Source organism: Lepisosteus oculatus, chromosome 16 (assembly GCF_040954835.1).
Source record: "Lepisosteus oculatus isolate fLepOcu1 chromosome 16, fLepOcu1.hap2, whole genome shotgun sequence".
Classification (NCBI taxonomy): domain Eukaryota; kingdom Metazoa; phylum Chordata; class Actinopteri; order Semionotiformes; family Lepisosteidae; genus Lepisosteus; species Lepisosteus oculatus.
Genome location: NC_090711.1, coordinates 15,496,133 through 15,523,521, shown reverse-complemented (window position 1 = coordinate 15,523,521; position 27,389 = coordinate 15,496,133). Strand labels below are relative to the sequence as shown.

At 40.8% G+C, this 27,389-nt stretch overlaps 1 protein-coding gene across 1 annotated transcript in view; it reads right to left on the bottom strand.

Annotated features, from left to right (window-relative positions):
* Positions 1–8,303: 8,303 nt before the first annotated feature.
* The window catches only part of snta1 (syntrophin, alpha 1), a 46,908-nt gene continuing 27,822 nt past the window's right edge, over positions 8,304–27,389 (bottom strand). The window contains exons 3-8 of the mRNA XM_006639389.3: positions 21,828–22,035; positions 18,527–18,725; positions 17,575–17,705; positions 16,251–16,447; positions 15,686–15,873; positions 8,304–13,030 (exon numbers count right to left, since the gene is read on the bottom strand). Coding sequence (XP_006639452.1) covers positions 12,938–13,030; positions 15,686–15,873; positions 16,251–16,447; positions 17,575–17,705; positions 18,527–18,725; positions 21,828–22,035 — 1,016 coding nt within the window. The 3' untranslated portion in view covers positions 8,304–12,937. The remainder of the gene's footprint in view (positions 13,031–15,685; positions 15,874–16,250; positions 16,448–17,574; positions 17,706–18,526; positions 18,726–21,827; positions 22,036–27,389) is intronic.

Genomic DNA, 27,389 nt, shown 5'->3' with positions numbered 1-27,389 from the left:
AAATTACCAGCTAAGACAGAGATGGGCTAGATTTGTCCATCATCTGACTTGGCAGCTCCTTGCTCTGTGCTGGGAGTGTCCTGCTGCAGAGAGGGAAACTTTGGCTACTGTTGCTGAAGACAGCTCTTCAGGGAACTTAACGTCATCCTGAGCTTCGGCGTTAAAATAATCCATGCACAGACATCTGCTTGGGTCTTGTAGGAAGTTAGATGGCTTGGAGAAATGTAGTTCGTCGTGGATATACTGTAGCTTTTTACTGAACACCCTGAAAGAGTCCACCTGTCTTATTTTTGTTGATCAGGTGAAAATAACAATTGGTTAATTTAGAAAGCAAATCTTGGGTAGAATTCCATTCTTTACTGACTCCCTCTTTTGGCCAGGCTTCCTGGAAAAAAGTCCTAACTTGGACTGCTTGCTGTCACGTGTCACATGCTGTCACAAGTCAGAGTGTCAGGATAGTTGTAGAAAGAAGAGTTGATAATTGGTTATGTCATCATTTTTAGTTCCTCGTTTGGACGATCATCCTTTTGGTGATTGACAGTGACCTTTGACCCCTTATCTCGGGCAGACAAATGGACTGAGGGGAACCTGGCTGCACCATATATCAATAGGGTCTTTTAGAATAGACCTAACCAGCAGCCATATCACTCTGCAACTCACAACTGACAGCCTACTGAAGTGTGTGAGCTTGGTCAATACCTGGATGGGGAACCTCCTGGGAAAAACTGAGGTTGCTGCTGGAAGAGGTGTTAGTGGGGCCAGCAGGGGGCGCTTACCCTGTGGTCCATGTGGGTCCTAATGCCACAGTTTAGTGACGGGGACACTATACTTAAAAAGGTGCCGTCCTTCAGATGAGACGTAAATCCGAGGTCCTGACTTTCTGTGGTCATTAAAAATCCCAGGGTGTTTCTCGAACAGGATAGAGGTGTAACCCTGGCCAAATTTCCCATTGGCCCTTACCTATCATGGCCTCCTAATAATCCCCATTTATGAATTGGCTTCATTACTCTGCTCTCCCCACTGATAGCTGATGTGTGGTGAGCTTTCTGGTGCACTATGGCTTCAGTCGCATCATCAAGGTGGGGCTGCACACTGGTGGTGGTGGAGGGGAGTCCCCACTACCTGTAAAGCACATTGAGTGGAGTGTCCAGAAAAGCACAATATAAGTGTAAGCAATTTTTATTAGTTATTATTACAATGTTCTGGTCTGTGTTCCAGACCTGGAAGATGTTTCTTATCAGTTCTGCCCATTTTAGCTACATTCCTCCGCTTTTACACAGAGACCCAAGCAGAAATATTATTAGAAATCTTTAATAACATTAAATTAAGTACAGTATAATAGTATTCCTAGATAAGTAATAAGTAAGGAAATAATAAGTAATAGACAAATCTAGATCCTTGTGAAATAGAAGCAGGCTCACTGAAGCTCATCCTTGTTTCTCAACAGTTTTTTTCTCCTTATCTCCTTATCAGAAACCCTTATCAAAACTGAACTCATTCACAAACTCTCAGAGAATGGTTGTGTAAAGATAGACTTTATTTGATATGTCTTCTATCATAAGCATGAATCTTCAAATCTATTGGTTTTGAAACCATTAAAATCTGAATTCTACCAGTTTTTGTGGCAGAAGTATTACATTCAAATGTGCCAGCAGGTACTTTCTCCTGCTCTAGCAAAATAAATGATACATTCCGTGCTTAGGCTTGCATGCAAATCTCTCACACTTTATTCTGATTTGTGTTTTACAGTACTTCACCATGTTTATACTACAGTGTACCATGGATAATTGTTGTAATGAAGAAATGTGAGTGGCGCCAGCCTAAGAAGTGCTACATATACCCTAAGAGCTAAAGAGCTGGATAGCCTTTGTCAGGGGTGAACCAAACTGAGCTGTGAGCCGTGCAAGTAGAGTGAGGGAGGTTATTCAGATACTTTTGCATCTGACACAGAGCAGAATAACTGGATTCAGAAGTTCAAGCAGAAAGCATAGGATGCCTGTCCAGCAAAGAAACACACCCTATCTGTTGATTCAGCTTATGGCACCAGAAGAGTCTCTGAACAGTTTACAGTCAAACTGTGGGCTGTAAAGAAGTGCATATGCTGCAACTAAAGGCATGCTGACAGCAAGGCAAGTGTGATCCTACACCCTCCCCGAACTCCTCTGCATTCAGGAAGCTAGCGATGGTCCCTGGTCTGAGCCTGTGAAAGAAGAGGGATGAAAAAGATTGACTTTGTCATTTTAGTCTGAGTTTCCAAAGGAGGAGTGATGTTTCTGTTGCTGCACTGGCCAAAAGGTCCTGAAGAGGAGATGGAGGTCATAAGTGGAGTGTTTGCCCCTGCGGTGACAAGAAGGCATAAGAGGGGTTATCAGAGGCAAGGCTGCCCAACTCACAGCCTGCTGGAGAAATCCTGGATCCAGTCCCTGTAGGAAAACATGCGGACCTGAAGACCCCCAAGATCTCCTTTAGAGATGGCTTATGGTGGAGGGTATTCAACCAAGGGGAATGATTAATTTCCTCCTGCACTTGTTGTCACTTGTCCCTTGTGGCCTTTTTATGTGTTCGAAGATCCATGGACCACCTGTTACACATTTCACACTCGTCTCTGTCCTGTCTCCCATTCCCATGCACCCTGTGTTTAACAAACGTTAATGCTGCAAGTAATGTATCTATCACCGTTCACTCCCGTCACTATTTTAGTTCCCCTCTTTCCTCACTTTCCCGCTCACTATTGTGGATGCTTCTTGAGCTCCCAAGTGCGTTATTTCTTTACTAGTCTACATTCGGTAATTGACCTCCTAGCTCGCCCCTCGTTTTCAATTTCGTCTTGCATTTTGGATTGTTGCTCTCTAGTTGTCTTCCTCGTTTTCTGACCTTCTTGCTTTTTTCCTGGTATACGTTTTGCTTAGCGATTTGGATTGGTGTTCTCTCTCTCTCCTGAGTTCTGCACAGGATCCATTCTTCCTACCTCCCTTCTCTAACATCACCCTAGGTTTGTTGCAGCCTGCCTTATGTATAGTCGTGTTAAATTTTGCATTCAAACATTTAAGGATACCTTGGCCCCTCTATGCTTAAATTCCTCACATTCTTTTCTTTGTCATGTTTTGAGGCTTACAGTAGATTTGCAAATGGGAAACTCTCATATACATCGGAATGGCTTGAGTACTGATCCTGGGACACTGGGCACAGGGCTGTAACTCCTGTAATCCGGATTGGCTAAAATACAAAGCCAGCCTGTGAGACCCAGAAGACCTGAAGCCAGAGCTGATGTTGCAATTGAACTTTTACCTTTTTGCAAGAACTCCTGGCAGACATGTATGTAGCCATAAAAAAGCTCTGTAAATTCATGTTTTGAAAAAAACTTTGTTTCCATAGATACAATGCATAGAGAAAAAAGAAATACAATTTACACAGAGTTTGAGTAGGCATTCCCTAGGCCTACATACTGTATTTGCAGATACATTCTAACATGTTAAAAGAGAAATTGATCTTTGGAAATTCAGAGTGCACATACATGATACAAATCTTTGGATTAATGTGAAACATGTTTCCTTATGTAAAATGGAATATAGCTATGTCCTCCATAGGAGAAGACAGGATTTGTTACTTTTACAATGTAACCGGTTTATGTTTTTCACAGTTAATTATACACTTAAGTAGGCTTGTAATTCCAATTTGAAAAACAAACATGCTGTAGGTCTACCCACACAAACTGCATTAGTGTTAGTCTGAGGATTTCCTTAGTCACATGTTTCCAGGGCAACTATGGTAGAGACTAGGAATGGGGGTTGGTTGGGAGACGTTAAAAATTGGCAATTATAATAAAGGGGGGTTAGGTAGAGGCACTGATATGCAGTACATATACTATCTCTTCATTTAGTGGTACCACCTTAAATTTTCTTTACTGCTCATGCTTTGTGTCATTAGAGATTAAGAATCAGAGGGAGTAAATAAGTAACCATGGAAATTGGATGATGTTGATGTTTCTATGGTTACCCCCAACGGCACGTATTCTCATACTTGAACCTGTGAGGGATATGGTTAACAGGCATGCCTATCTCACAAGGTGAGAACAACCTGGAATGAGAAAAAAGCCAGTAGCAGTATTTCACAAGCAATTTGCATTTAATTTTAAGACAATTTAAGCAGGGAAATGCAGTAAGGTCTTGTTTCATATGCCACAATTGTTGTGCATATACAGCAATAGAAAATACCGTACACACATATTTTTATTCAAGCATTCAAATGTTTTAAAAAATAAACCATATAGGTTCACAGTATGAAATTTGTATTATAACATACAAAAAATGTTATATGTTAAAGTGAAAACAGCAAAATAAAAAATAAAAGATAGGGGAAGATGATACCAGCTACAGTGAATCGAAAGTATTCACCACCCTTGGACTTTTTCACATTTTATATTGTTACAATTTGTAATCTTATTGTATTAGGATCTTTCTAATGTCAAAATTCTACAGATGCATCTAAATTAAACCATCTATCCATTTTCTAACTGCTTCTTGTAATGAAGGGTTGGGGGCAGCCAGAGCCTATCCTGGTTTGGGTCATTGTCATGCTGAAAAATGAATCTTCTCCCATGTCTCAGGTTTTTTGCAGACTACTGCAGGTTTCCTCCAGAATTGCTCCATACGTTGCCTCATCCATTTTGCTTTGTATCTTCACAAGTCTTCCACACCCTAACACTGCATCCCCAGAGCACTTCTCAGTTGTAATGTTCTCAGGATGATTTCCTGGTCCTTTGGTGTGGTCTGGAGCCAAAATGTCTGCCTGTTAGTAGAGAAATGTTGCAGAATGAGAAAAGGCCAGTTTGAGTCTGTCTTAAGCACTCAGAGGGGAGGGGATTCCATGGGAGGGAAAGGAGCTGTCAGGATAGGTTCTGTGTGGAATCAGACGCTCCTCTGGGGCTAATTAAGAGGTTTATAAGAGCAATTGGGAAGAAAGGGTTTCAGTCTGTGTCTATGGAAGGAGAGTGAGTGCTCCAGTGGGGGAGTTCTAGTGATGGATTGGGATGGCTTACACATCTGTGTTACTTGGGAAGCTATGAGGTAGCTTGAGGAAGATACAGCTGTACAGGGTGTAATAAGGGACATCACAGGCTTTGGACAGCCAGTCTGTGTGATTGCTTGTTTGCTAGACCCAATGTAGATTTACTGCTCTGCTGAGAAACAGGGTTGGCCAACTGAACTTTGGCTGACACTATATGACAAACATGAGGGAACAGTCTATAATACAGCAAATTATTCTTATCTGTAATGACCAAATATGTGACAAAAGTCACAAAATGACTCTTTGTGATGTTTTTAAAGCCTTGGCAATGCTTCATTTTCAATGTATTTACAACTCTCTACCTAAACCATCTGCATCTGATTTTAGAATTGCCTAAATTTTGATTGCCTAAAAATTAATTGAAGGCTCAAATATGGAGTTTTAAGGAAGTCTAGTCTCTAAAGTGTGGAACCAGCTCTTGATCCTGGTTTACCCATTCTGCTGGAGAGATCAGGATGGAAATATGACCTTTCCTAAACCTGGAGGTACAGAATGATCTGTCCCAATCTTACATAGAACATATACTGTATAACACCATGAAGACAATCCAAGTTGGGAATTGCTCAGATCAATGTGGAGAATGCTTCTCATCACTGTCTACCATTATTGTGTCTCTCAGCTAAACTATTTTGGTCAGGGCTGTAGATTTAATACTGGAATCATTGGAGGTCAATATTCTGCTTGGTTTTAGACCTGCTTTTGTTACTATGAGTACTGTTAAAAACCAACAAACAATTAACAGCAAAAAGGATATTTCAGAGCTCAAAAAAGGACAAAAAATCATGATTCCTGGTCTCAGGAGACTGTCATATACAGTGTTGGGTAATGTTACTGTTAAAAACATAAACCATTACAGTTACAAGTTACTTGTATAAAGGATTACTTCTGAAAATTAACAAGACGCTATGAGAAGATAGCATGCTTTAAAAACTAGAAACTATACTAATTCTACATAGATACATTTCCTCTAAGTATACAAAAAGATTTAGAATGCACCATTTGCACCTGTGAGCTACTGCAGAAAATGCAACTCTAATCGTGGTATCAACTCACTTGCCACAGGAAGACAAAAGTGTGTCAATAAGAATTGCAAAATGATGCTGTAAGAACAAAGAAACCCTGCAGAAAAAGAAAGACTTTTGATGTATCACTGTAAAAATGCCTAAAGGATAGAAAGATAAAACAGAACAAAGAATTAAGTTCTCCATTCTGGGTAGTATGTTGTTATTGAGAGGGATGACCTTATTGGATCTGGTCTCATTTTGATTTAATTTTTATTAGCTATTCTAGCAGTTAGTACTACTTAACCCATCCTGAAATGAGCTACTGTATGAAGGCAAAATAATACAGCAATAATACAGCAAAATAATAAAAGAAAATATATTTGTATTTTTTTTTTCTTTTTAATAGTCATAGTCTGAAAGGAAGCCAGATTTGGAAGTTGTTTTTAGCTCATTGTTTTATCCTTTCTATCCTGACAGAGAAAGACATAGCTTGTACAGTATTGAGCTATTCCTTTTAAACATAAGCAATATTTCTACAGTAACAGCATGAAAGTGGATGAAGTCATTGATTAACATAAACTAAATGTCACGTTATGAAATAATTTAATAGAGATACCATTCATTAATCTCATAGAGATAGCTTTATACTGTCATACAGAAAAGAGACGTGTGCACCTGGATCCTACCACACACCTGTGCTTCAGCACTAAACTCTGAGGGTTTGAAATGTGCTGAGTGAGGGGCTAGCTGATGTGAGTCAGAGATTCCTGTTGCCTTTATCTTTGCCTGAAGACAAAAGTATTGGCATACTTAAGTTAATCCACATATTGATAGGAAGAGTGATTATTCAGGAAATTGATTTGAAAGCTGCCATTGACAGATGAACTATTTAAAACACTTAGATTATTCACTAACAATTTTTCAGACACAGATGCTCATATTGTCTATTGTAGAATCATATTTAAATATTACTGGTGTCTCTTCAAAGCGTTGACTCTCATGCAATGTAAACTTTCTCTTAAAGAATTTATTTATTTAGCTTCATGGGTGTTATTTGCTTTGGAGCGTAACAATGCGAGAGTGGGAGGAGCCACGGAGAACACTAGTAAAAGTCGACGCCCCAGCTGTAGGGGCAGAGGCACATTTCTGAGGTTAGAAAAAAACACAAAAAAGAGAAAAGAAAAATTCGCACAGCTTTACCCAGCAGCGTCCATACAGGACTATCCCTACTTAGCAGGGTGCAGCCTGGGAAAAAAGCAGCACTTGCAACAGCAGGATTCAGTGTGCACTATCCCTATTTAGTGAGATCCAGATTGGAAAAAAAGGAGCAAGACCAAAACAAAAGAAAACTCAACCTGGTGAATCCTTACAGTGGGACAGGAGAAAAGAAAAGAAAAATAAAAAGAAGCAAACATGCAGCCTCAATCCTCTCTTCACAATCCCCTCTGGGACTGGCACTGGAAAATTCTCCCCTTGTACCAGGACAGGAGTCCTCCCCTCCGGGGAGGTGCTCAGTGTGTCTTAAAGGGCCCCCAAAGCTGCAGCGAATCCAAATTTAGCCGTCAGTTGCGGTTGCTAATCCAGGGCTCTGCCACCACATTGAACACTCCCCTTCGGGTGGAGCGGTGGCTCTGTGGCAAAGGTTCTACGCCTGTTGCTGGAAGAATCCTACTCTGTTGGGCCCCTGAGTGTGGCCCTTAACCCCAACTGCTCCAGGGGCGCTGTACAATGGCTGACTCTGCGCTCTGACCCCAGGCTTCTCTCTCCCTGTCTGTGTCTCATGGAGAGCAAGCTGGAGTACGTGAAAAGACGAATTCCTAATGCAAAAAATTGTATAGGGCTAATAAAGGGGGCTATATGGTGGATGTGGAATGAGCAAGTATTGTGGGAAAAATTATGTAAAAATTATGTACAGGCCTGTAATGAGCTCACCTGGTTGACACAGAGCCTGCCTACTATATCTTGCTTAGCGTTCTGATGTGATCATATCAGGATAGAAGAAGGTATGGCCAACTCTAATCCTTGTAGACCTCAGAGTCCTCTAGTTTTTACTGAACCTCTGAACGTAGTTTTTAATACCTTAATCCTTAATTAAAATAATAGCTAATGAAAATGTACCTCTGAAAACCTACAGGGATCAGGTCTTCAAGTTGCCCATCCCTGCTCTAGATCATGACCTGCTCAGAACTCACACTGGCTCTGCCTGTATGAAAGAAAGTGAGGAAAACACAGTAAAGGTCAACAAATCAAAGTTTATTACACTTTTATATACAATCAACCTTGCAAGGCACGCTTTGTTTTAAATTAGAATATACAATAACTTGATTCTTAAATGCAAAAGGTATTAGTTTTCAACATATATTCATATAGCTTTCATAACACTGTATAGAAAATGCATCATAAAATATGGTGCTTGATGTGCTGCCAGAACAAAAACAAAAATCAAAAGGGAGGTAAACATTGTTACATAACTCCCAGGACCAAACAGTGATCTCCCCAGTGAATCCAGAATTGCAAATGTGGGTCCCTGCCAAATAGTGGACTATAATCAAGGGGTGTTCCACTTCAGGGCCTCAACATGTAATGAAATTCAGTCTCTGTGAGCTCTGAATTACTTAAGTGAAGTTTAATTGGAACCATTCAACCATCCAAATACTTCCTGTAATTGCATAGTCCTATATAGGGTCACAGTGAGCTGGAGCCTCACTCTGCAGACAGTGGGGTAAGGCATGCAATCATACATGAATGTCAACACGTCACTGAACTGTGGGAGGAAACCAAAGAACCTAGAAAAACCCACGCGGTCACAGGGCCATAGGAGATATCATGCAAACTCTGCACCAGGCCAGGATCGAACCCATAACTTGAGACAACAGTTCTGCCAGAAGGAATTTCAAGAGCTGACACAACAGTTCTAACCACCTTAAGTGGAACAAATATTTTGCCAACTATGACCTTTTTCTGTTTTAGTTCTGAAAGTAGCATAGGACTTAAGAAGCCTGTAAAAACACACAAGACTTACTGGATTAGCCCTGCTGGGCTGGATAAGCTATGGTTCCTTACAAACCTGACTCCTGAGAACCATTCTCCTGAACCACTGCGGAGTTGACAGAGTGGTGAGTAAAGAAAGAGGAGCAAGAATTCACCCAGGTCTTCATTCTTCCCCTGAGCTATAGCAACAGGCTGATATGATCAACTCAAATTGCTCCAACAATAGATAGCTTTAAATAATTAACTTTTGAAGAGCTGGACCATTTAATGTAGTCTAATGAAGCATATTATTATATGCTTTTTTTAATTAAGTAACTGAGACTCAGCTGGGATGAGAACCTTCAGAACCTTTACTCACTACTTAAATCCACAGTTCAGACAGTGGTTTGAGAATTAAAGCTGACCAAAGACTCTCTCCTGGCCAGTTCATCAAAATATCTCTAATGTCCACACTTATTGGCAACCTGTATGTGACACAAGGTTATTTACAATTTATTTGCGGTAATACTTGAAATGCTGTTTGCTGTCTGCTAAAATGTATATGTAAACGATACCTGTTCCAAAATTATTCATCATAGTAAGTAGCAGATCAGATGTCTTAGTGAATTAATATTTTAGGTGCAGTGAGCCAATAAAATGGAAGATTAAACTGATCAGCAAAATGCCTCTATAACTCACTGCTTTGGACAGTCAGAGATCTTAACAGTTAAAGTTGTGTTCTAGTAACCACTAACACTGTCTTCCCTGTTTTATTCTGGGGTTCCGGTTTTAGATGGTCAACCTCTGCCCATCTCCAGGGGGTAGTATGATACCCCTAAGATCAGTATTATGAAAAAAAATGGTCAAGTCCCATGTCAGCACAACTTTAAAAGCATAGGAAGATACCCTACAATGTAGTAATTTCTTTTGTTGAGAGAGAATATAATAACATAAGAATGGTTATAAATGACAGGAGCTTATTCAGTCCATCTGTCTTATTTGGCTGGTAGTAAGTATTTCATCCCATGATCTCATCCAGCTTGTTCCTGAAAGCTGCCAGGGTAAGGACCTAAACTACAGCTGGGCAGTTTGTTTCATATTCCCACAACCCTTTGTGTACAAAAATTGCTCCTGTTCTTCATGCAGTTCCCAGAAGAAAACAGAAATTCCAGCAGCACAATAAAAACACATAGGAAAACCTAAGGTGACTAGCTTGACTAGCTAGTTATATCTTAAAATCTCAGGGATAAGTTCAATAGAATAGTTTTTTAACATAGCCAAAAACATAAAGAAATTATCCCCATAAACTGATACTAAAGTTGAGTTAACATTCATACCAACATTAAAGCATACTGACAATATGGACCTTAATATAACGTGCCTATAGAAAGTCTGTACTACACATTTAATCATTTTCACCTTTTCTTGCCTAATAGCCTGGAATTAAAATGTAACTGCAACAACTTTTCTACCCATCCGTCTTCCAACTGCATCTTTCAATTCAGGCTTGGGAGGGAATTGAAGCCTATCTCTGCAAGCAAAGGGCACAAGGGAGGGTACACCCTGGATGGGACGTCAGTCCATCACAGGGCAGGCAGATACAAACAGACAAGCACACACTCACATTGGGGCCAATTTACCAACTCCTCTTATACTTTTGGATTGTGGGAGGAAACTGGAGCACCCAGAGAAAACCCACCAGGAGAAAGGGAAGCATACAAAGCTCAGGTAGACGGCACATCAGATCTGGAACTGAAGCCAACTGCAAGGCAGCAATGCTAACCACTGCACCACAGTTCCACCCCCTATAACTTTACAGAAGATTAAAATAAATATAGCTTGGTAGGATAAGTCTCCACACCCTTTCTAATGGCAATCCTAAAAAAGATTAAACCAACCACTTTCAAAATCACACACCAAGTTACGTCTAACTGTGTCAAAGTGTTGTGATTCACATGATTTCAGGATAAATTCTGCAGTTCCTGTAGGTTCTTTTTGTTGGGTAGTGCATTTCACAGCAAAGATGCAATCATGAGCACCAATAAATTTTCAATAGAACTCCAGTTATGGTACTGTGAAAGGAACAGATCAGGGGATAAGCATAAAAAAATCAGAGTCCCTAAAACACAATTATTAAGAAGGGAAAGATAAATGGCACCACCAACACCACACCTAGATGAGGCCGTCCCCCTAAACTGGATGATTAAGAAAGAAGGACACTGATCAGACAGCTTACAAAGAGAACAATGGCAACTTTGAAAGAGCTACACACTTGTATAGTCAATACTGGTCAAAGTGTGAATGGGATAACAACATCCCAAGCACTCCATAAATCTGGCCTGTATGACAAGGTTACATCTATTACTATAAGAAAACCCACTTTGATGTATGCAAAAAACACTCAGGAGATTCTCTGGCCATATGGCAAAATGTTTTGTGGGCTGAACGTTTTGGTCTAAATGCACACAAATTCATGCTTTTTGGCGCGAACCCCAGAAACTTATTCCAACTGCCATAGGTACTTCTATCAGTATTAAGGGGGTTTCACAAGGGGTGGAGACTTATCTAATTATATTTCAGTTTTATATTTTAGATCTATAATCTTTATCATTAAAAGTGTTTTCCCCTTAAATGTTTGGAGCACGATGTGTAGATGAGAGAAAGAAAATCCTTGTTTAAATGCATGAAACTCTGAGGCACTGACACAACAAAATGTGGAAAAAAGTTCAACAATGTGGGGGGAGACTTTCTATAGGCACTGTTTTTCATTTAGTGCTAGCAACTACCAAACGGTATGATTGTGGGCTGTGAATTGCAGCAGCACAGAAAAAAAGTGATGCAGACTTCGAGTTTTCATGGACCTAGATAGACAGAAAAACTTCCCCAGCAAAGAAAGTCATACCTGTTGAGTAGTTGGTGGTAAAATGAAACCTCAGATTAAAGACATATTCACTGATATCTGTTCAGGGATTGATTAACGAAAGGATTACTATTATATAGCTACATGAGCTAACACACATGCTAAACACTTCATGCTTGCTATCTCACAAATCTACATATACAGATGTGTGTGTAAAATAACACTGATTATTTGTGCCTGTATAATTGATCAGCCCAATTAATGCAAAACCTGGATCAAACAGTTGTGCATTAGGAGTTTTACTTCTGTCTGTGTCTCCCAGTGAACACAGAGGGGCAATAGGTAAACAATCCAATTTACTGTAGGTCTCTTTGAACTTGAGGGCTGAAATCAGGAACTTAGGAAAGGGGCTGACCCATTCATTACTGTTCAGTGCAGTATGAGTTATGACACATCAGTCTGGACAAAGCTGTGAATTTATTGGAGAGCGCAACACCAGAAAAAAAAGGAGAAGTATAAGAGTACTGGCAGCCTACAAGACAAAGGGAGAGGAAAAATACAGGCTATTCTTTTGCAGTGCTCAGATGTGTTCAGATGGTGAAAACCAACAGCAACATTCAAGATGGGCTAAGGCAGCCTCCAATCATTTTTAACCTTTCAATCATTTGTAGATTTTATATGCCAATAAGAGTGTGCCTAAGAGCTCCATATCCATGTAGTTGCTTTATGATGTACATAACATATTATTAAATATTATTATTTAACTTCCTTCTTAGGTTTATTGAACTCTTTATTTCAACACTATTCATTGAGCTGAGTGGGTTTTGTAATAATAGAAAAAGCCTAGGCTGCATAGTACAATACTTTACCCTTCCCATGAGGGAAACAGAGGCTGCTGGGAAAGTAACAGAAGACTATTCAAAAATGACAGTGGGTTTTGAGAAAAACTGAGAACCCCACTCATTTTGGGAATTCTCAATCACTTAGGCAGCCTGCTGAAGCGGTAGTCCCGTCCCTCTGTTTGCAGCTCTGGCTATTATGCCAGCAGGCCAAGACGCTTCACCTTAGCAGACAGGAACGAGTGGATGATGAACACGATGGTTTTGGGACAGGAATGAAGGTCCAGTTGCTGCAAGAGATGACAAATCCCAGTAATAAAAGATATTTCAGCATCTTTCAAGTGTACCACTTAAGCATACAATAACCATAAGAAATTATTATCTACAAAAGTAAAAAGGTTTACAGGGCTAAACCCCTGAGGTAGTTCAATCAGCATATACAGTGCCTTGCGAAAGTATTCGGCCCCCTTGAACTTTTCAACCTTTTGCCATATTTCAGGCTTCAAACATAAAGATATAAATTTTTTATTTTATGTGAAGAATCACCAACAAGTGGGACACAATTGTGAAGTGGAACGAAATCTATTGGATTTTTGAAACTTTTTTAACTAATAAAAAAATGAAAAGTGGGGCGTGCAAAATTATTCGGCCCCCTTGCGTTAATACTTTGTAGAGCCACCTTTTGCTGCGATTACAGCTGCAAGTTGCTTGGGGTATGTCTCTATCAGTTTTGCACATCGAGAGACTGAAATTCTTGCCCATTCTTCCTTGCAAAACAGCTCGAGCTCAGTGAGGTTGGATGGAGAGCGTTTGTGAACAGCAGTTTTCAGCTCTTTCCACAGATTCTCGATTGGATTCAGGTCTGGACTTTGACTTGGCCACTCAAACACCTGGATACGTTTATTTGTGAACCATTCCTTTGTAGATTTTGCTGTATGTTTGGGATCATTGTCTTGTTGGAAGATAAATCTCCGTCCCAGTTTCAGGTCTTTTGCAGACTCCAACAGGTTTTCATCCAGAATGGTCCTGTATTTGGCTGCATCCATCTTCCCCTCAATTTTAACCATCTTCCCTGTCCCTGCTGAAGAAAAGCAGGCCCAAACCATGATGCTGCCACCACCATGTTTGACAGTGGGGATGGTGTGTTGAGGGTGATGAGCTGTGTTGCTTTTACGCCAAACATATTGTTTTGCATTGTGCCCAAAAAGTTCGATTTTGGTTTCATCTGACCAGAGCACCTTCTTCCACATGTTTGGGGTGTCTCCCAGGTGGCTTGTGGCAAACTTTAGACGAGACTTTTTATGGATATCTTTGAGAAATGGCTTTCTTCTTGCCACTCTTCCATAAAGGCCAGATTTGTGCAGTGTAAGACTGATTGTTGTCCTATGGACAGACTCTCCCACCTCAGCTGTAGTTCTCTGCAGTTCATCCAGAGTGATCATGGGCCTCTTGGCTGCATCTCTGATCAGTCTTCTCCTTGTCTGAGCTGAAAGTTTAGAGGGACGGCAAGGTCTTGGTAGATTTGCAGTGGTCTGATACTCCTTCCATTTCAAGATGATCGCTTGCACAGTGCTCCTTGGGATGTTTGAAGCTTGGGAAATCTTTTTGTATCCAAATCCGGCTTTAAACTTCTCCACAACAGTATTACGGACCTGCCTGGTGTGTTCCTTGGTCTTCATGATGCTCTCTGCGCTTTCAACAGAACCTTGAGACTATCACAGAGCAGGTGCATTTATACAGAGACTTGATTACACACAGGTGGATTCTATTTATCACCATCAGTCATTTAGGACAACATTGGATCATTCAGAGATCCTCGCTGAACTTCTGGAGTGAGTTTGCTGCACTGAAAGTAAAGGGGCCGAATAATTTTGCACGCCCCACTTTTCATTTTTTTATTAGTTAAAAAAGTTTCAAAAATCCAATAGATTTCGTTCCACTTCACAATTGTGTCCCACTTGTTGGTGATTCTTCACATAAAATAAAAAATTTATATCTTTATGTTTGAAGCCTGAAATGTGGCAAAAGGTTGAAAAGTTCAAGGGGGCCGAATACTTTCGCAAGGCACTGTAGGATGAGATTTCTGGCCCAGACATCACCAGTTTGAGAATGGGCCATTCTGATTATAACTGGGACTCCCCAGGAGGTGGCACACAATCAGCTGAGTGCTGTGAGTGACTGCTGGGACCTGCCAGGCAAGTAGCCATGCCAATGAGAGGCCACCCCTCCTGGTGCACAGCTTACCATGTGTCAAATGATGAATGGCTTATGCATGCAGAACAGAAGTTATAGCCTTATAGCTGATCTGAAGAGCAACTGGGCGATTACAAATTAGGTGGGTACAAAATGAACAGAATTTGGCAGTTCTACATTTACCTCAAAAATATTTAGCAAGGCATAAACGATTGTATAAGTGAATGTCACTGGTAAACAGTCCTTAGAAGTCCTCTTACAAATATGACACTCTAGCAAGGTTTAGTGGCTATGTGTCAGGGCTGTCTTAAAAATGAAGCAGTGGATATGTGCAAAAAAACTGATATCTTATTGTCGCACTATGATCTCACATTTTTGTTCAATAGCAACTGAAAAAATGAAAACAATCTGTACTAGACAGCACTTTTAGACAGGCACTTCACTCAATTCAACACATCTGGCTAAAATGGTGTTGTGGTATCCATACCTGTGGTTAGCTAATGTTTCTGGTGGACAAAACTGGACCTTAACTTTGATTGTGTAGGATGAAGGAAGTGATTTCCACAAAATTACATTTACCTCACATTGATATACCAAGTAGTAAAGAAACCTAAACAATTACAAACCTTCTTGTCCTGTTTTAAAATGTTTTTTTCTTAAACAAAGAGGACATTCCTGTGTTTGCCAGTACAACCCAGACAGGAAGTTACACACACACCTAAAACTGGGATGTCACTGAACCACAAACTCACAATCTCTGCCTCTGGGCTTCCGAAGTCGAGAAACAGCATCCGAGTGCCATCATCCGAGGACATCCTGAGCTTTTCAAAGGGTTGCTGGAGGAGGACAGTCCTGCTGAGACCCGGCTCCTCTGTGAAAAGGGAGAAGCCCTTGTCGATGTGAACCGCCAGTGTGCATTCCTTCCCATTCCAGTTACAGGCTGAGGAACAGACAGACAAGACAAGCAATTCTTGACCTCCATAATCTCCTTGAAATTAGCTATAGCAAAACAGTTCTTCATTTTTTTTTCATTGATGCAGTATTTTTTTATTTAAACTTTTAACACTTTGTATGAAACACAAAAGACCGAAATATCAGATCGATCCTTAATTTCAACACTAGGTGTCATTATAACTCAATTTCTTCAGTATATACAGCAAATGTTAATTTTTTTAACAGACTGAACTAGTCCTTTGTTTATTATTATTGAAAAGACATTCTTCTAGTCTGAATAATTTGAACCAGTAAATAATAATGATTATTAGCCACAGATGTCCTTGGTGTTGTACCACACCAATTGTAGTGTGTGTAGGGTACCTGAGGTCACCTCCTGAATGAGCTCAGCAGCACAATGACAGCCATCCACCAGCACCCGTGTCCAGGCAGACAGTTCTTTGGCTGAATCTACACGAAACACATGTGTCTCCACACCCTGACGAGTTCCACTACGCAGGGCAAAGGTCAGCTCCGAGTCCATTATAGGGGAGCCCTTGCCCGGTCCAGAGTGAACCAACCTGAGTCCAAACACAGATTAGGACCACATGAGTTCTCAACAGGGAAAACCATTCGCTGGAAGGAAAAGAATCTATACAAATACCTGATGATGAGGATGTGAATGGTCAGTTTGAGAGCATACCTGGTGGTGATGAGGGTGTGACTGGTCAGTGTGAGACTGGTGATGATGAGGGTGTGACTGGCCAGTGGGAGAGAGTATCTGGTGGTGATGAGGATGTGACTGGTCAGCGTGATAGCATACTGTACCTGATGGTGATGAGGGTGTGACTGGTCAGTGTGAGAACATACCTGGTGGTGATGAGGGTGTGACTGGTCAGTGGGAGACTGGTGATAATGAGGGTGTGACTGGCCAGTGGGAGAGAGTATCTGGTGGTGATGAGGGTGGGACTGGTCAGCATGATAGTATACTGTACCTGGTGGTGATGAGGGTGTGACTGGCCAGTGTGAGAGCATACCTGGTGATGATGAGGATGTGACTGACCAGTGTGAGAGCATGACTGGTGGTGATGAGGGCGTGACTGGTCAGTGTGAGAGTGTACCTGGTGGTGATGAGGGTGGGACTGGCCAGTGTGAGAGCATACCTGGTGATGATGAGGATGTGACTGGTCAGTGTGAGAGCATGACTGGAGAGATGATGGTGTGACTGGCCAGTGTGAGAGTGTGACCGGTGGTGATGAGGGTGTGACTGGTCAGTGTGAGAGCATACTTAGTGGTGATGAGGGTGGGACTGGCCAGTGTGAGAGCGTACCTGGTGGTGATGAGGGTGTGACTGGCCAGTGTGAGAGCGTACCTGGTGGTGATGAGGGTGTGACTGGCCAGTGTGAGAGTGTGACCGGTGATGATGATGGTATGACTGGTCAGTTTGAGAGTGTGACCGGTGGTGATGAGGGTGGGACTGGCAAGTGTGAGAGCATACTTAGTGGTGATGAGGGTGTGACTGGTCAGTGTGAGAGCATACTTAGTGGTGATGAGGGTGGGACTGACCAGTGTGAGAGCGTACCTGGTGGTGATGAGGGTGTGACTGGTCAGTGTGAGAGCATACCTGGTGGTGATGAGGGTGTGACTGGTCAATGTGAGAGCGTACCTGGCAGTGATGAGGGTGTGAGTGGTTAGTTTGAGAGCATACCTGGTGGTGATGAGAGGGTGACTGTGCTCTGGATGGTTCAGGGCATCCCTGCTGTCTGGTAAAGTACGGAAGAAAAGAAGATCTTTCTCAGTTACCATGGCTAGCACAGTCTTCTCTGTGCCCCGTGACAGCTGGGAGAAAGGAAAACAGAACCAGGTTTCTTAAAAAGTTTGAGTTTTCCATCATGTTTTCCATCACATGTTTTTATAAACTCAAGCACTTGTTCTTTCTGGTTCTCCTTGCAGGAATAAATTCAATAAATCTGAATGGCCAAAATAATCATCTTTTTACTGGAAAACATTCCCCTCAGTGGTTTCTGTTGTACTCGTAGTTTGGAAATATTGTTGATGTTTAATTTCAGAACATATGGAGTCAATTTAAGATCAAGAAGCCTTGTATAGAATATCCCAACTTCAGTTAATCCAACTTAATTAGACTTTCTGGACTTTCCACAAGTTGTTCCTTTCTTTTTCATGCATAGAGAATCTATTTTATCTAAGATAATTGGATTTTGGAGTTCAATGATATTCCTTTTCTTTATTTTTTACTTATAAATAACTTTAACCTTAAATTCATCTGTAAGTCAAAGCTAAAACACCTCATTCTCCTTTTCAAAATTGAAGGATGTCAAATGAAATAATGTGGAATTATGAACCGAAAAACTTGGTGATGTCTTAAACAGAGTGTCAATATAATCTTGCGGAGCAGTTCATTTTGCAGGACCTATTAGTTTTTGTACCTATCACGTATTTTTTATAATTACTGCAGACTTTACAATACTGCATATGATTCATTCTGGTATTGTTACATTTTTGTGCTTTGTTTTGGATTCGGGGTTGTATCAAATTAGAGTATTAAACATATGTTGCATAATGTTATTTTTGTAATGCATTTTCTACCTTGTATAAAGTTTTGTGAACAACAAGGGCAGATCACATGATTCATTACATACCTGCTCAGTCAACCAGCCTATGTGCTTTATTTCCTTGCCACCTGACCCCCCTTGCAAGCTCTTGAGCTCCTCCTTCACCCTGGGGAGGAGGGCATTGGCATTTGCCTGGATGGCGTTGTACCAGGACTGGGCCATAGCAGGATCTTTTGCCCGCAGAAATAAAGAGGTCCGAATATCAGATGAAATTATTTCTAGATACCTGTTGAATCACAAGAGAACAACTTATGAATAGCACCTTGCCATGCCGGACTGAGGCATAGTGCCCACAAACATAGGAATGTCCAAAACCCCAAACCAAATGTCATAGCAAGGACTGACACGATTAAACTTTCACAATACATTTTACCACCTCGATATAAAATGTTTATTTTTAATTATGCTAATTCTAAATTGTAACCTGCTTGAAATCTGCTCTATTATTACAGCTATTATAACCCAAATCCCAGGCAGAGTCCACAGAAACATGTAAGGTAAACCCTGCCTGAAACTAGACAATACATTCACTTACAAAGGAAGTGTCATTGGAGATGCTATCTTTAGCACAGAGTGGTGTCCTTGAAGGATGCTATTTTCCCCGAAGTGTCAATCAGTTTGTTGATGCTTTTGCCCATACTAAGATGTCAGCGAGAAAACTCCGGCTCTCAAACTCACTGGGCAATTGCTGGAACAGGGAACAGCTGTATGCCCTGTTCCAGCCTATATAAATTGACTATAAGACAGATAGTAGGTAGATTTGATATTGTGGGAGAAGTAGAGATTAAGAAGATGCTGTATTGTAAACACTGTGTATTGCTATAGCTGTTGCATCAACCTGAGACTGAAAGAAGGGAATGGCCTGTGGTAAGACCTCAGGCTAAAGCAAAAAGGAAACTAACTACAGCAAGAACCAAGACTGGAAAGAGATTACAGAAAGACCTGAAACAGGAGAAAGAAACCATACAGGAGCAATTTAAAAGAGAGAAAGAGTGGAAATTTAAACTACATAAAGCCTAAGGACTGGAGTAGGAAGCTGAACAGAATATGAATCCAGCTAAGGTTGCACTGAGTGTGAGTCAGGAAAGCCTTTTTTCCTTATTTTTGTTTAAACAGTGTTTTTTCAACCAGATAAGCATACCTGTAGCAACTTAGTTGCCCCCAGTATTTAGTGAGGGAAACGTAAGTTAGTTAGAAGGTCGAACACAATTTAGATTTCTTTTAGTTAGTTGTCTTATTTTTCCCATAATTATGTGTTTCAATTAAACACCATGAAACTGCCAGATTGCCTCGTGGTGTGTCAGTGTGTTTGGTACTGCCTAAATTTATGCCCATGTGATGACTGTACCACCCATGGAATTTACAATATGTAAACACAAGGCAAATCACATTCTGTAAAAGATCTTCAGGGACATACTGGAGGTTTCTTAGAAATTATTACTGCAATAATCATATTAATTGTAAAGACCCATAAATGTTAGAAAAATGAATATTGCATTACCGAAAAGATTTATCAAAACATTTTCGTAATCTTGCCAAGCTTTACACCAAAACACTAAATACTGCTTGATTACTTCTTGCTCTTTTTACATTCCAAATTCGAGCCATAATGGGCCGTCATTCCAAAGCTTATCCTGGTTCCCACAGCGTTAAGACAACAGAGTTATTGGTTATTGATTCTAGGAAAAATACCACAATATTTACTTATATAGTACTTAGGACTGGTCATTGACAAAAACCTAAAGTGGGACAAATGTTGTGACACTATCTATAAAAAAGGCCAACCGAGACTCTTCTTTCTTAGAAAACTCGGGTACTTTAAGGTAGATAAAATTATCCTTACACTCTTCTACAGATCATTCATTGAAAGTGTCTTAACATACTGATTCACTTGTTGGTTTGGCAACATAAGTACCGGTAATTGTAATAGGCTGGGTAAATTATTGAATATAAATGGCAAAATAATCGGGAATAATCAAATCCTTTACAAACAGAGGGTGACTAAGAAAGCCAAAAGCATCAGGGAGTGTGTGTCTCACCCCCTCCATTGTGAATTCACACTTCTCCCATCTGGGAGACACCCCTGTGCCCTCAGGTGTAAAACCAACAGACTCAGGAAATCTTTCATTCCCACTGCAATTACACTCTTAAACAATGCAAAGTAACTACCTTGTCACTTGTTTATTTTCTCCTGTTACACTTCTGTATCATCTACCCTTTTGATAATGTGTTTTGTCATTGTGTTGACTGTGCCATAAAACATATTTCCCCTAGGGGACAATAAAGCTTGAATTGAATTGAATTGAGAGAGCACAAGCCTTTCCAAGGTGGGACACCAGCCCATTGTATACAATGACATCATGGTAAAATCACAAGAAAGCACAGTGAGACATCAGAAAGTAAGACCTTGGAAGTTAATGGCCATGTAATATATTTGAATGTAATGTACCATGTATGCATGGTAACACAGTGAGAAATCTGCAAACATACTGTCGTCAGCCAAAATGTTAAGAGCCCTCAGTCAACTTAATAGTTTCTCTGTAGCAAACATGGTTGCACAGTTGGCGTGAGGAGCCACTGATCCTCTCCTATTGTCTTCCCCAGCCGAAACAATCCTTGGATCTCAATCCAACTCAGATCAATTCCACATGGAAGCACACTGTTCACAACTTCAACTGATAGTGAACCTGCTGGAAGAACTTGGACTTGCTGCAGATACTTCTGAACAATGGGAAAGACACACCAAATCCTGCCCAATCTACTCTTGTTGCACAAGTTATTACGAGTGTAAAAGCTCCTAATATTTTAGCATGTGTGCCACAGTTAATACTTTTATACATATCGGTTGCACTCGTATTTTGTCTACAAAAGAGCCATGAGAGCCATATAAAACACACTTCAGTCAAAATGTCTAAAATGTACTGTGGTACTCTTAGGCTAGGTGGGACTGAGTTCAAGCTGTTGAACTTGCTGTGTTGTCAAATGTGTTCTCTCCTGCTAATCTGTTTGGTCATGGATAAATCAGCCCAACTGATCAAATGCTGAAAGCTCAAGACTGTTTTGGCATTGTTGTGTGATGCATGATGCAAGGCACTTCAAACATTCAGAAAGCTTTATATGGTTGCTGAGGACAGATTGTGTTGCTGTGATGAAATACCTCACAGTGGAATTCAATTTACTGCTTGTGTGCAGAGTGGCTAAGTCCTGGCTTGTCTGGCTCCTCTAATCAGAGTATTTTGGTTCACTGCCATTCTCAGCCTTGGACTGCCAGTACAAGACACTAATGCCCTGCACCTGTGGTCCTGGATCGTTACGTCATACGTCATACCTGTTTTCAGTGTCTGGTGGGCAGTGTTTCCTGGTTACTTGACACATTTTAAGGGGGATCATCTTGCCTTCTTTCAGATCTGCCATTGACTGGGAAGGAGAGTTGGAAACCCCTTGTTTCTGGGGTGAAGAAGGTGGAGAGTCCCAAGGGGTGGGGGCCCCTGGAGAGGCATTCTTAAAGTAGGCTGACATCTCCTTGATATACTTCACTGGAACACATAAAAACACACAAGAAAAACACATGCATTAGCAGCTTATTTGGCTTGGTGGTGTGTGTGAAGCTGAAGCTGAAAAGAGGATGTGAAATTCTCACATAATTCTGTTATTCTAATAATAGTATAGATGAGGCATCCCTTAAGAAAGTTCGCAGAATTTTAAAGCTCGTCCATGGTTTTAACATACAGTACATCATGCACTCACTTTGTAATGATTTCTCAGATTGTGTCTTGCAGTATCACGTCTCTGCCAGGCTTGTCACTCTTTGCTGTGCTTTAAAGCAGATTTACTATTTTATAAGATACAGCCATGGTACTTTTTTATAAGATAAAATGCCTCACAGTGCTGATCAAACTTTTTTTGAAATCCTCATTTGAAAAACTAAGCCTTTTGACAGATTTAGGGAATGTAACGATCAGTTCTTTCCAGACCCCATGCGGACGACACAATCCAAAGAAGTGGGGAAACACTGGGAAAACGTCATGCAGGAATACAGGGCTGAAAACAGGGGGGCGTGTCCAAAGTGCGCTGGTGCACGGGGGAGGTGTGGCCGAGGCAAACAATCCAAGAGAGTAATTCTTAGAGGGTATCCAAAAACACAAGAGTAAGTCCAAAGCCAGGAGATCCATCAAGACAAGGAATTAAAAACCATGAACCGGGTCAGAACCGGCAGACTAGGAACAGGAACAGAGGTTAAAACCTTAACGGGACCAGGCGCTTCCAGGTCCCGGACTCGCATGGTGCGGAAACCAGATGCAGAGCCAGGATGAGCGTCAGCGCTTGGCTTTTAAGGTGGGCTGGGAATAGGGATCAGGTGCACAGAATTAAGTCTAAAGTGAAAGGGTTGGAGCACCCTTAAGGAGGGGGGACTATAATCGTGACAGGGAACTGGATTCTTCCTCCTTGTCGTACCAGCACCAGAGGGTGAAGCCACTGTCCTTTCTTCATTCCTATATTGCAAGACAAATCAAAAAGGCAAACTGTTCACAATAAGCAGAACCCTGAAGGAGACTCATCTGGTTGGCATGCCCTAATATCCAGGGAGAAGCACAAGCACAGCAGGCGCAGAGCGAGCTGGAGCCTGCTATAAATAGGTGAGAAGCCCATCATCAGAGGAGCGGGTCAGGTTTCACTGTTGAGGTGTGAAGTGTCCCTCTGCCCTGGCCCGGGGGCTTCCTAATAGACCACAAATAGCTCGGTCTCTCATCCTCTTGGACTGTTGCTCTATTCTCTGATTTCTTTCCAAGTCCAACAGTATCGGCAGAACAGGACCATTGGCAAGCCTCTGGTTTCCATAGTTGATTTATGCAAAGCCATCTTTTTCTGAGTTGGATCTCACTACAGGGGGCCCTTTCACCTTTTCCAGCTTCCTGGGGAAGAACCCTCCTGCATCTGGCATCTGACTTTAGAGTTCAGGTCTTTAGCAGCCAAAGTTCTGTTTCTAAACAGTTTTGGTCTTATCATTAAAAATGTAAAATTTAAATCAAGGGTCATTATGATTAAATTGTACAATGCATTAGTAAAAACCTAGATGTTGCAAGTTCATGTCAAAAGCTGGCTGTGACCAGGGTTGACAAATATTGGCAAACATTGGCTTATCACTACTGGGACTGGGATGGCCAGGGTTCAGCTCCCAGATAAACAGCTTCCTGGACTCACGCAGGCTTACGATAATATCAACACAGGAAACACCACAGACAGTGCTGACCCTCTCCTCTCACTGGTTCTGAATTGCCTGTGTAACCTGTGGCATGTTAAAAGAGAGGCTTGATGATCAGCAGTATTTGGAAATACAAAATTCCTAAAAAAATACTTGAAAGTCAAAGAGAAGACTGTGAGGTGAATTTAAGATCAATAAAAACTAAAAGGTCTTCAAAAAAAGGCTCTATACAAAAGGGTTGTCTGGAACAAGCTAAAGAACCATGTTAAAGAGGGTGATACCTGAAGTCCTTCAGGTCAAGAAATAACTGGACAGATCAATTATTTATCTGCAACCAACAGAACCAGGTAGGCAGAATGATGTTCTTCTAATTATTTATGCTTATGGGTTATCAATCCAACAAGGAGATTTTTACAAGTTTCTAACTGCCAGATAAAGAGATTTTCAGGCTTTGCCTTCTGGTATTGAACTGAAGTTCCTCCATGTTCACTTTGATTTATTTACTTAGAAATTCTTATTCTCTTAGCCTGCTATTTGTGGGGAACAAAAAAATCCACATGATACAGTATATAGCGTATGAGTAAGGGAAAATTATCTTTAAATATTACAGATATAAATCAAGGAAAAAGAAACTTTGAAACCTCAGTGAGGAAACAAGAAACACAAAGATCTCTGTGTTTACATGCCTGAACTTATCAATTATTTGAACATTTATGGCTAAGATTTCTGTGATTTCAGCTGCACCCCTGCATAAAATCTATCACATACATTCTAACCCATTAAGCTGCCAAATATACCGTCTGCAATTGGTTATTAACACAGACCAGTTAATGAACAATTATTTGATTATTTTAGATGTTTGTTTTTAATGTGCATAACAAAAGAGTACAGAAGAGGTTAGACAGTGGACCCAGATGCTAAAAGACTTGTAAGCAGTTAATATTAAAATTTATAAGTGATTTAAATTTGTTTGAAGTTATGGAAGAAAAAAGAAAGAAAATGTCACAAAAAAGAAATGTAGACAAAATAAAGGGGAACTATTTTTGAAAAAAAAAAAGCAGCAGGCATTATTGTTTGTTGCTCAATAACGGATGTTGAGATGGGACCAAGTGGAGAAACAGAAAATGAGCCAGAGTCAACTAAAAGCAGATTGCATTTAATAAAATCCAAATGTTACCATGAATAATACACTCTGTCAGCTTCCACACAGGGCTAAAATTAGCTGGACTGTGCTGTAATTACTTTGGCTTATCTATGATGCAGTGAAAGCAGATCCGTGTGCTGTTTCTGTGTTCACTCTTCAAACCCCCTTTCCCCTTTTTTAGTTACATGCACGCTACGCTGATGTATGCCCCTTTCTCCCTAAACCTCCAGGAGCCTTATGGGAAGGCAACCCCATGACCAGTAAACCTTTCGCCCATAAAAAGACTCAGATTCAGCCAAAACCACACAACCACCAAATGCAAATTCCAAACCCCATGTTTGATGGCAGGTTTCCAGTGGGTATAAACAAGAGGCCTCTTGTAAACAAAAAAAGACACCATTAAGCACTGGGATTGTAATTTGCAATATTTAATTTTTTATTTAATCCAGGCCAAAACATAATCCAAATATCTAATTACAGTACATTGGAAACAGAATGAGTTCTGGTAATTACCGGTTTGTGATTGTTCTAAGTATTGTTTTAAAGTTTATAGACAAATTTTCATTTTTTAAATGATAATTAACCCAGAACACACCTACAGCTCCAAACTCGGCACAGGAGAGATGAAAACAACACACTCATCTCTTTAGTGTGTGCAGAATATCCACATCTTTTCACAGCAAAAGGCAGGCACACAGCACCTACAGAGGAGCTCAGTGAAGGATGGAGGACTGATGCAGATCGCACTGGTAATACAGCAAGATGACAAGTGCCCAGCAAGGTTTTGGGAACCCTATTGTTTGGCAAACCGATGAAACATTGCTCAGCCAATTGTTACCTTTTCAGGAATACTGGTATAGTAAGTATTCCTGAAGTAAGTATTCAGGAAGTACTCCATAGTAAGGAATGGGAAAACCCAGATCTAATCTAAACTATCTGAGCTTTTTACATATTGTCTTTTGTTTTGTCTAAACCTTCATATATTCTTAATAAGAACCTTTGACATTCTTTTAATCTCTCTCTTTCCTAGTGTTAATCCCGCATCAGCAGGGTCTGCCTATCGGCACACCAGTCTCCATTTGGTGGTTTGAACCAAATCTTAACTGCGACCGAGAAATACTCCAACCTGCCTGCCGTCGGAGCGGAAGGTGGGGGGGGGGGGGGGGGAGAACAAAGTAATGTAGCCAATTCATAGAGGGGGATTATTAGGAGGACATGATTGATAAAGGCCGATGGGAAATTTGGCCAGAATGCCAGGGTTACACCCCTACTCTTTTCGAGAAACGCCCTGGAATTTTTAATGACCACAGAGAGTCAGGACCTCTGTTTTACGTCTCATCCGAAGGATGGCGCTTATTTACAGTATAGCGTCCCCGTCACTATACTGGGGTATTAGGACCCACCTGGACTGCAGGGTGAGCGCCCCCTGCTGGCCTCACTAACACCTCTTCCAGCAGCAACCTTAGTTTTTCCCAGGAGGTTTCCCATTCAGGTACTGACCAGGCTCACACCTGCTTAGCTTCAGTGGGTTGCCAGTTGTGAGATGCAGGGTGATATGGCTGCTGGCTCTTTGACATTCTTTCAATGAACCTGTGAATTCTGTGAATTCAGTATAAAAGTGAAATTAAAAAAGAAGCAATTTACTGTTTATGTGCTGTACAACACAAGTCTGTGGCAGATCAGCATGGCACTATGGTGGGGTGGGGGTGTGGAATGCTGATTGAGCCATCTGAACCAGCAGCACAAAGAAGATAATAGGGCAGAAGGGTAAAACATCCAGAATACAGTATAGCTGGACCCTCCAAATGTGACCTTAACAACTTTCTCTCATTAAAGAAGCTGCTCTGTCCAAGTGATAAGGTCATTCTGTTTTAGAGAAAGATCAGGTGTCCTAAAAAAAAACTGCAAAGGTCAGGGTGTCTTGACTGCATTGTGGGCAAAACAGATTATCTTGAGATAATCCCCTCACCAGTAAACTGCATGCACTCATGCACGAGGGTGGAATCTACCCAAGAGAGACCTTCGGGTTTGCATGAGTTGATGAATTATGGCAGTCACATCAAAGATCATGCAATTAAAAATGTGGAGAACAGCCGGTGATGAAAGATCGAGGAAGAAGTGAATCAAAATTTTATGTTCATCTTTATGGGAATGAAACTGAGATATACAGTATAACTTTCAACTAGATTGCTTTCATAACAACATCACTGGTGTTAATTAAATTTCAGCTTCGGATGAAATTTAACCTATATCACAAGGGGATCTTGAAGATGTGCCTTGACCAATTCAATTTCACTTTTTTTTCTTTTTAAGCTGTCTTGACTTGCTAATAGTTTCATAAACTTTGTACTTATCTGAATTACAAAATATTTCTCATGGCTAAAATGTGTCTAGTTTTTTAACTTACTTGCATTAAAGGAAATGAGAAACTGTGAGCAATAAATCTTTTAAATTTCCCTTTTATGGAGTTCAAGACAATTTTAAAAAGATCTACAGGGATATTAAAAAAAGCTTTTTAGGTTTCAGGCAGTGTTTAATATGCC